Below are 9840 nucleotides of genomic sequence, written 5' to 3'. Positions count from 1 at the left end.
GTATCACATACCTTTTTCTTCACCTAGTGTCATTTTTTCATCAAGATATATGCACAAGCATAGAATGCAAAACAAGGGGATACTATATCCTCTTGGGCGGGAAGGGGCTATGTGTACTCAAATGTGACAACATACTCGTAACACGAAGCACCTTGCCAAGTGTAAGTTCATGCTAGCCTTAATAGTTTATTTTCACTCGTGCCAATGGCCCCTTGAAGTGTATTTTGTATGAATCTTGAGTGTATTGTTTTGTACAATGTGCTTTTGAGACGTCTCAAAGCACATTATTGTCACTTTCTTTCTTTCTTTCTTTCTTTCTCTCTCTCTCCACTTGGTGGTATAGCCTCGACCACTATCACCACTATGAATTGCTCAGTTGTGGCAACTATTGCACATCCCTACTATTGCCAGGTGTTACCATCACTTGTTTGTGTTGGTTGTTGCCCCGTTGCCCATCATTGCCAATTGTTGCTAGCTTGTGTTCACTACCATTTGCTTGTATCTAGCCTCCTATTGTGGCCTATTGTGCCACTAAGCCCACAGCCCAAATTGCTTCTAGCTATTGGGTTTGTTGTGCTTGTGTGTGTGTGCACGCGTGTGTGCACGCGTGCGTGCACACACATGTATACATGCATACATATATACATATATATGTATGCATGCATGCATACGCCCATAATATCTTGCTAAACCAAAAACCCTTGAAAGGGACCTCAAAATGGTTTATTTTTCCATCGAATAATAGACTTAAGTTTTATGTGGCATCAATATGTGATAATTTTCACTTTGGTCTTGAATTTAGTGGACTATTAGACCTCAAAATGGTCTTATTTTTAGTAAAATTTAGAGTTTAGGTTTATGTGGCATACATGTGTTGATATATATATTTTTTTGAGTCGGCTATATGAGTATACTTTCTATCTTATTGTGGGTAAAATACAAAGAGTTAAGACTTTAAGAGGCTTTATGGGTATTTTTTTTAGCCTTCAATTTATTGAGTATTTTTTTTGGTATTTTTAAATTTTGTAACTGTAAGAAAGATACTATAGTATGATCAATGTAATAGTGAGGATGGGTGATTAGGATTGATTGGGCAAGGGAGGGACAAAAAAGCCCACACTATAGGGGAAATGTATAAGTATGCATGGGTATTATATAATTGAGGAAAGAAATATTTGTACAAGCAAAATGCTAATGATAGTGACAATGAGAGGCTAGAGACATGATCAAAAGATTGGGCTTATAAGGAATGTATTAATCTTTTCTTCCTTATTCTCCAAGGGGTCCAACGGTGCATGACAAGCAAAAGCATGGAGAAGCATACAAAGTTGCAAATTCATGAATTTAAGATGAAAATGAGTTAGTATTAATTGAATGTCAAGATTTTAGATGCAAAATGAGTGAGTATTAATTGAATATCAAGACTTCCATTGATCCTTATAGTTGAGGGGTACCCAAACCCTTAACAACATAGATTGGATCACTACCCATCAATCATGATGAGTGTTATGTGGAGTTTCTAGTTGCAAATCATGCCATATAAGCATTGCTCCTCCAAAAAACCATGTAATCCTAGAAGAAAGTTATCTTAGACATTAGTATGCTAACCTCTCTCAGTAGTAGCTAGACTTGTGTTCTTGAAAGCAAACTATAACCTTATGCATTGTTATAGATGGCTTTATGTAGAAGCCTCCACCTATTTATAATATAGACATTTGTGATATAGTATGGGCCATAATTTAATCGAGCATTCAAGGGAACATGTGCAATGAATATCCATTTATGAAATAGTTACATTCATGTCCATAATGCACATTAGGTGTTGAAGGATGACCAAAACCATCCTTATTAAAAACTTGAATGCCTTTTTTAATGCATCTATCCATTTACAATCCATAAGATTACCCTCCTTGAATGTGGTAGCCTAACTTGGAGTAGAAGTTTATTTACTTCCATTTTGAAATTGAAAGCCTTTGTGTTAAGAAGATGACATTCTTGTGTTATTAAGTGTTTTGATATTTAACTTCTTGTTCCAACTTTCCTTTTCTTTCATACTAACACTAAATTGGACAATTTAAATGATCCAGCAATTTTACAACCTTGTCCCTAACTTTCTTTACTTTGAGACTTTGTTGTAGCCAGTATGGGAGGAGCATTAAATGGATGTTCATCCATACTATTGCATAGGTGGGATGTTGCAACGCAATGGCATTTTGTGAAAAGTAATAAAATTTTTACATGCAAACCATGCTCTTGCAAAAACTCCACATATGAGCTCCGAGTATTACTCTCCCATTTCATATATTTGACCTCCAATGGAATGGAGAAACGAGTAGGTGTATTTGTATCCAATAAGACAAAAATTTGTTTTGGTTTCCTATTGCTTGCAAGGGGCATAATGCTCAACCCAAAGAGGCCACCATACTTGTAAGTTTGTCTCTTATGTAATAAGGGAAATTAATCACCTCGATAAACATGGGGAATTAATCATGTCAATTCAAATGGGATATTAGTGTTCAATTCAACTTTAGCAGTCTCATTAAGTGATCATTGTAATAATGCACTACACACCAAACAAGTGATAGAAAGCTCAAGATACAACATACACACCTTCAATGAAGCATCTAGCCAACAAGCCTTTATCCATTTTGCAATATCACTAGTAGATGCATTGCTTAAAAAATATTTTAGATTCATTGCACTAGTGATGAGATTTTGTTTTATGTTTGAGGACTGGGATAGGTATTCCTCATGCCATATTTCTACTCCCTTCAAAATCCTCATTGAGTGTATTAAAACACATTGTGTGTCCAAATTATGTTTATCATTTATTTTTGATTTCTTAATCTATTGGTCCTTAAGTCCACCAAATATCGTCTCTTGTTTGTAGACTTTCATGTTGATTTAGATTACACAGTTTCATGAATAGGGAAGAGGAATATAGTGTTGTTCATGAGTCTCCCTTGTGCTTCACTAGTGAATGAGATTTCTTTTTATGTTTGAGGGTTGGAATAGGTATTCCTCATGCCATATCTCTACTCTCTTCAAAATCCTCATTGAGTGTATTAAAAACACATTGTGCATCCAAATTATGTTTACAATTTATTTTTGATTTCTTAATATAGTGGCCCTTACGTCCACCAAACATCCTCTCTTGTTTGTGGCCTCTCATGTTGATTTAGACTACATAGTTTCATGAATAGGGAAGAGGAATATATTGTTGTTCAAGAGTCTCCCCTATGTTGCACTAGTGACTGTGATTTTGCTTTAGAGTTGAGGGTTGGGATATGTATTTGCCATGCCATATCTCTACTCTCTTTAAAATCCTCATTGAGGTGTATTAAAAAAACATTGCACATCCACCTTATATTCACCATTCATGTTGGATTTCTAAATATGGTGGCCCTTAGGTCCATGAAACATCCTACCTTTCATGCTGATATAGACTACATGATTTCATGAATAGGGAAGGGGAATAGCTTGTTGTTCAAGAGTCCCCCCATTTTCTCATTTCACTCCAAGTGTAGTCTTCCACTTCATAAGAGATGTACATTTGTTATTGAAAGTTTTATGTGCTACTTGGACTAATTTGACACAAAAATCAAACTTGAAATGTGTCAAAAGGATGATTATTACAATTTTATCTAAGGTCATGCAAGACAATAATAACTTTTATGATGTAAATTTTGTTGTTGTGCGTGCATAAAAAGTGCTAGATTGCACTCCCTTGCTCCACAACATTGACAAAATCATCATTCATTCTACCATGAAAGGAATGAAGTTCATGCCAAAGTCAACTCCATTTAAATGTTTCAATGGAATTGATTGTTCAAGTTTCCTTTGAAAGATAGAATTCTTTTAATGGAGAATTATGTCAACATCAATTTTCATGAGAAGGAAACTCAAGAAAAGATAGACTCATGCATGGCTAGTATAGTTGTGGCTACAATGAAACCTTGTCGCACCTCTTTTGTAATGGCTGCATAGCAAAAAATGTTTGGATGCAAGCCTCTTGGCATCTTAGTACCTTTGGCAATGAATAATATCTTATGGATTTTTTTTTTGATTTTGGGGAATATCAACATCAGGAGAAAAGTAAAATGTTGTGTCTATTAGACCGTCATGCTTTTTACCCTGCAAGTTACCTAGGGGGAACTAAAATCGTCCCAATTTTTTCATGATGAGAAAAAGAAAAAGTATACTGGTAAGGAATTGCTTCTAAACCAATTTGGTTTTGGGAAATCTCATGTAAACTAGGTAGACTAGGAATTTTGGAGAGTTAGGAAGAGCTCTTGAGTATCTCCAATCCATTTATGTAGCTTTTTGTTATTATTTAATACAAATGTATCATTTCACATCTTAATTCTACTTCAAAAAACTAAAAATAGTGGTAAAACACACAAAGAAAATAAGCTTTGCTAAGTTTGCCACATTTATAGCTATCATATAAAGATTTTTGTTGAGTGAGTTGCAAAGGTAACTACATGAATGAAATAATGGATTGCCATATACACCTAGTCTCTTTGATTGGAATTTGTCAAAAGTCCAAAATGTGGCCAATTCAAAGAATTTAGTATATTAAGATAGTTGAGATGTAGATATTTCAAATAACCAAAAGACATTGCCAAATCTTCACATTGGAAATTGAGCATGCACATTTTGAGAAAGTCGATCAAAAAAAGCCTTAATGGGATAGTCCAGTGTTAACAAAAAATGGCATTTTACTATATTTCTACTAGGTAGAATTCTAAAATACTAATTGGAATTTAGTAATGCCCTTAAAAATATCAATGGATTTTTGGAGTATTTTAGCTATAAAATTGACATTTCATATAGATTTTGAACATTAGAACCGATTGCTTTGAGAACTTATGTTTATGCTTATTGGTTGAGAATAAAATTTTTTGTGAGCACTGGGATACTTTTTGAAACACTCCCTCACTAACATACTCTCATACCATCAATGCATGCACGCGTGCACACACATGCATGTATGCATGCACATATGCATGCATACATTTTTTTCCGAGGCCACCATTGACAAACTCATAGAGTCAATGTCATATATTTCTCCTTGTAACATACATTGAACCACCAACCTGTGGGTCTTGTCAACCATATTGATCATTATAAGCCATTGCTAGCTCCAATTCATGACTGGCTATAAAAATGCAAATGCTTGAAAATTGACGAAATCCAACATAACATAGAATATGTCATAGTTAGAAAAGAACATATTGCTTAGCATGTGTGTGCACACATGCATTGAATGCATAGCGTACACATTTGGACTAGTGTTCATGAAAAACCGAGGTCTAATATAAAGTGCATTGCAAGAAATATATAAAAACCCTTTGACGTTTATGGAAAAGGGTTTAAAAGCTCGAACTTCCCAAAATTTGTGGTTACAAAAGTGGCAAACATACATGATTTGATCTAAAAATCCATCCAAAATTTTGAGTTTAAAGGTCTTTGTATTTGCTATCATGAAAATGTTTTTCATGAACACTAATTGGGGCTCACTCTAATGGACCCATACATTGAGACACACACACACACACCCACGCACGTGCGTGCGCGCGCATGCGGGCGTGGGCACGCACACACTTGATGGCGGACTCGCATGGAGTAATAATATTGCAAGCCCACTTGTGGTAGTGTAGTGTATCAATGGGCGTGGAAGGTTATCGATGGGTCCAAAAGGGGTCATTGTAATCGTGCAGCACGAGGTCCAAAACCCAACCCACAACAGACGAAAGAAAGGATAGGAAAAGCACACCAGCAAACACGCCGAGGATCACAAGATGATTCAGAGGCCGAGCTTGCATGCCGAACAGCTGATCGAAGCGTGCGGGATCAGAATGAGAATGGTAAGGAAGTGGGGAAGCTCCTCCCTCTGCAGATATGTCAGCTTGATAATGCGAGCTCAATCCAGGGGTACTAACACGTTCCATCTCCTTCTCTCGCTCTCTGTGTGTCTGTGTGTGTGGCTATGGACAGCAGCAGCAGCAGCAGCAGCAAGGGAGGACCTCTTTTTGGATGCACAAATTAGCATGGGGCGATGGCGGCGGAGGAGGAGGGGAAGAAGCTATAGCAGGCTATGGGAGTTGGAAGGGAGGACGTGTCTATAAATCAAAGCAGGGAGGGCGCACATCCACATATGCAATCTACGGTTCTCTCTCTCTCTCTCTCTCTCAATCAATCAAACGGTTATACTTCTAAATCTGGAGTTCTAAAACCTCCACATTTAGAACAATAGTACCCAAATCTTCCCAAGAGTGTCACTATTTTGTGCACCTCTACTTAGGCTTGCAAAAGTTATCCAATTCCTTACACGAAATACAATTTCCATGGTGTAACTATTTTTTCCAACTTGCATTCATTAAGCCAAGGAAAGAATAGGACATCATCGTCTTCCCTAATCTATGAAGGTCACCACGCCCAACAGAATAGGACAACATGCATCTTCTCTCATCTTCAAAGGTCCAATCAAAGTTTTTTCATAATAGTGATGATGCCGACTTTGATCATTACTACAATTATGATAACTAACATGCAAATATGCATCAGCTGCCCAGGTTTTTGAAGCCTTTGCCTTCTCATCCATCTCAGGCAACTTGGTATCTTATGTGGCTAATGCGATGCACTTCTCCCCGGCAACGTCCTCTACCATCACCTCCAATTTCTTGGGTTCATCCTTTCTCCTCGCACTTGTTGGTGGCTTCATTTCTGACACTTATATCCCTCGCTTCTGGGCAATAATGATCGGCCTCTTCCTTGAGCTCTTGGTAACTATAAAAACAAGTCCCAAAAACATATTACTATCAAATGGGTTGTCTTTGCTCTTGAATTGGAAAATATTTGAATCCATGAATAGAGGTTGAAATATTATACTTACTCATTATTAGCTTTGTGCAAGCTACAACAACTTATACATAAAGTAGGGTTTAAAAGTCTAAAAAACACTATAACTACCAATCTTGTGATATCCACCATCGAGTCCAAATCTCAACCTCACATGCAAGTGATTTCCAAATGCATAGACATAGTCAAAATAAGAACTATGATGTTAATAACTACTCTCATATTTGTTATATAACTTCATTTTTTTCCTACTTCAAAACTTATAATTTGGGAAAGTCTTGACAATCACAAAAGATGGTGAACCATGAATTTCAAAACATGCATTGAGGCATATACTTTGTTAAACTAGACAAAAACACTTAACATGAGCCTTGAAAGTCTACCTCTTGAATGTTTGGCAATCTAGGCAAGGCATTAACCTTTATTTGAACTTCATATTTCAGATTTGTTCCTAAATATATTATATTGAGGAACTTGCATCTTCCATTTTGATATGTGGTGCCAAAGACTCATCTATGACTATAGATATGCAGTCGTAAGAAAGAAGTGCCGATGCAAACATGTGTAGGTTAAACTTTTAAAACATTATTTTCCAGCATCAATTAGCTAACAAAGATGCTATAAGCCTTTGATGATAAAAAGTATAAAAGAAAAAACAAATAGGATATTCTACTTGATGAATGATCAAAGTCGAAAGACAATAACTAAATCATGCAAATTACAAGCATGCTATTCAAATAGAATATTTACATAGTTTTTCATTTAGCTTCAACATTGAGGTTTACAATCTCAAAATACTTAAGAGTACTTCAATAGTGGAAAACTCACTTCAATAAGAAGAACAATAGGGTTTCTTATCTTTAGTTTCCTATTCTTGGATGAATAATTTTTTTCTACGTAAGAAAACATTGCAAAATACATATCATACAAAATAAAAGATAAGCTAATTCATAATCTTATTGCTTGAAGTGCTTTTGGCTTAGGGAAGTCTTCTACTTGCAATGCATGCTCATTTCAAGAGGTTTCAACAATCAACTTGTAATAGTGGTAATCAAGATTGTGAAAAGGCACATGGCATACAAGTTATTTTCTTCTTCATTGCTATATATGTTATAGCCCTTGGAAGTGGAGCATTGAGAGCCACAATAGTATCCCATGGGGGTGATCAATTTGATGAGGCTGATTTCAAGGAACGGAGGCACATGAGCTCATTTTTCAATTGGTTCTTTTTCTTTTCGAGTGGAGGCACTATATTGGGCTTAATATTTGGTGTTTGGGTTCAAGAAAATGTGGGATATAAGTGGGGATATGGCTTATCATCAACTATGCTTTTGGTCTCTTTAATATGCATGGCCATTGGTGCTCCCATGTTTCGTGTTCGAAAACCACAAGGGAGCCCCCTTACTCGCCTTGCCCAGGTACATACACTCACTGTTTATGCCAAATTTGAATAGATATTTATGCTTTACTAGTAGTTAAGATCTATGATCTTTATCGAGTGATACATATGAGGAATGCAAGTGATCTATCCATTTAAAGAAACATGCTAATATGTCTACATATGGAATAATGATAAAAATCTAGATCCAATTGAAGAAGCAAAATTAGTGCACTTAAGGTTAAGTACCTATGGGTGTTTAGTTCGACTCAACATTTCTTTTTAATTCTGCTCTTTAGCATAAGGCACATACAATTTTGATGCCATTTTGTTCTTTACTTTTGTTGTTTTGATGCAATAAGTCACATTTTTTATTTACCATGCAAGCATGCACAAACACACTCATCTGTAGACAAATTTTTAGTGAGCCCAATGGTTTGAATTATGTAAACACAACCCAAACTAGTGTGATGTAGTTGTAATGCTTCAAAGTGTATAGGTCATATTAAGTCCTTATGACAAAATTCTTTGGTGGAGGCAATAAAATGAACAAAGCCAAAGTATCACCATCAAAATCAATGTCCATTTCCATGCTACAAGGGTGGAGCACACCTCTATGTGGCGATATATTTAGTAAAATCCATCCACTTCCTTGTGTGAAGGTTATGTGATCTTTCTAAGAAGTTTTTAAAGGTAAGGTGTGGATATAATAAATTTTAATTGGGTTTGCAATTTTAAAAAAAACTATAATGATGATGTTCATAACTCACCAAGTACTTCACTATTAGTCTTGCAATTGCAACCCCCAAGGAGAGTAGGCATGGAAAGAATGGTGCCAAGATCATGCATGATGATGTAAGAAGCCTAGAACAAGGCATATGTCTTGGTGGATTGGTAAAGTTTCTATAGGGACAATTGTAGGTAGATAGCAACATAATAGGGAGTGCACTAAAGTGGCCAAGATAGTCAAACGAAATAATAGGAGGTGTATACTTGTCATGCCTATCCACTAGTCATCAAATGAGAATTAAGAGTAGAGTAGTCCTAGGGGACCATTGTGAGCAAATGGGTTTAGGCTAGCTACTTGAGTGGAAAGTATATCTATATTTTTGAAATGGAGGTTAACATCATCAACTCAAGAGAGGGTGGTAATAGTTCATTATGCCAAGAGTGAGAACTTGATCATTATAGCAAAGTGAGTTAAAAGTAAGATCATGCTAGTAGCATCTCACATTGTGAGAAGTTTTAGTTTCCTTGCTTTGGAAAGCAAGAATGCATATGTTGCATGCTCATTTGTCATGTGATTTTGATTATATTCACACAAGATGAAGAATGCCAAGAAGAGTGGAAGTGAAGGGGAGACCTTGTGGTAGGAAGTATGCACATTGTCAAGCTAAAACCTTTAATCCAAAGTTGTCATTCCTCTTATCTTATATTGTTAACTCCTTCTAGGAAGGCACAACCAAGAAAGCTTATGGAAGAAGGTGAAAATTTTAAAAAAATACAGAGGCATAAGAGGAGATGAATTTAAGCAACAGTTTAATGCATCCAAATTGTGAGCTAGAGAATTACTTGGAATATTCTTTTGTAAAAGAGCA

The 9840-nt window shown here is 36.0% G+C and overlaps 1 protein-coding gene across 5 annotated transcripts; it reads left to right on the top strand.

The window, feature by feature from the left end:
- The first annotated feature begins 5676 nt into the window (after positions 1-5676).
- Positions 5677-8126, top strand: LOC148032294 (protein NRT1/ PTR FAMILY 4.3-like). Of its 5 annotated transcripts, none has more exons than XM_087684075.1 (4): positions 5677-5870; positions 6004-6172; positions 6571-6788; positions 7981-8126. In XM_087684075.1, exons 1-4 carry the CDS (start codon positions 5805-5807, stop codon positions 7999-8001), a joined length of 474 nt encoding a protein of 157 aa, XP_087540201.1. In that variant the 5' UTR covers positions 5677-5804; the 3' UTR covers positions 8002-8126. The 5 variants fall into 5 exon arrangements, with proteins under 5 accessions (XP_087540201.1, XP_087540199.1, XP_087540198.1 ...); XM_087684073.1 differs by having other exon boundaries at positions 7853-8037; XM_087684072.1 differs by lacking the exon at positions 7981-8126 and having other exon boundaries at positions 6007-6172; positions 6571-7031.
- Positions 8127-9840: the final 1714 nt, after the last annotated feature.

This window comes from Lygodium microphyllum, chromosome 8 (genome assembly GCF_053477565.2).
Source record: "Lygodium microphyllum isolate KBCC chromosome 8, Lygodium_microphyllum_v1.1.10, whole genome shotgun sequence".
In the NCBI taxonomy this organism is placed as follows: Eukaryota; Viridiplantae; Streptophyta; class Polypodiopsida; order Schizaeales; family Lygodiaceae; genus Lygodium; species Lygodium microphyllum.
Note: the sequence above shows the minus strand (reverse complement) of the source record. Positions and strands in the feature narration are given on the sequence as shown.

Coding starts and splice junctions, on each gene's coding strand:
- LOC148032294 (XM_087684071.1), top strand. CDS start 5,805: ATGATTCAGAGGCCGAGCTTGCATGCCGAACAGCTGATCGAAGCGTGC. Junction 5,871..6,003: donor GCGGGATCAGAATGAGAATG/GTAAGGAAGTGG, acceptor TATGGACAGCAG/CAGCAGCAGCAGCAGCAAGG. Junction 6,173..6,570: donor ATCCACATATGCAATCTACG/GTTCTCTCTCTC, acceptor AATATGCATCAG/CTGCCCAGGTTTTTGAAGCC.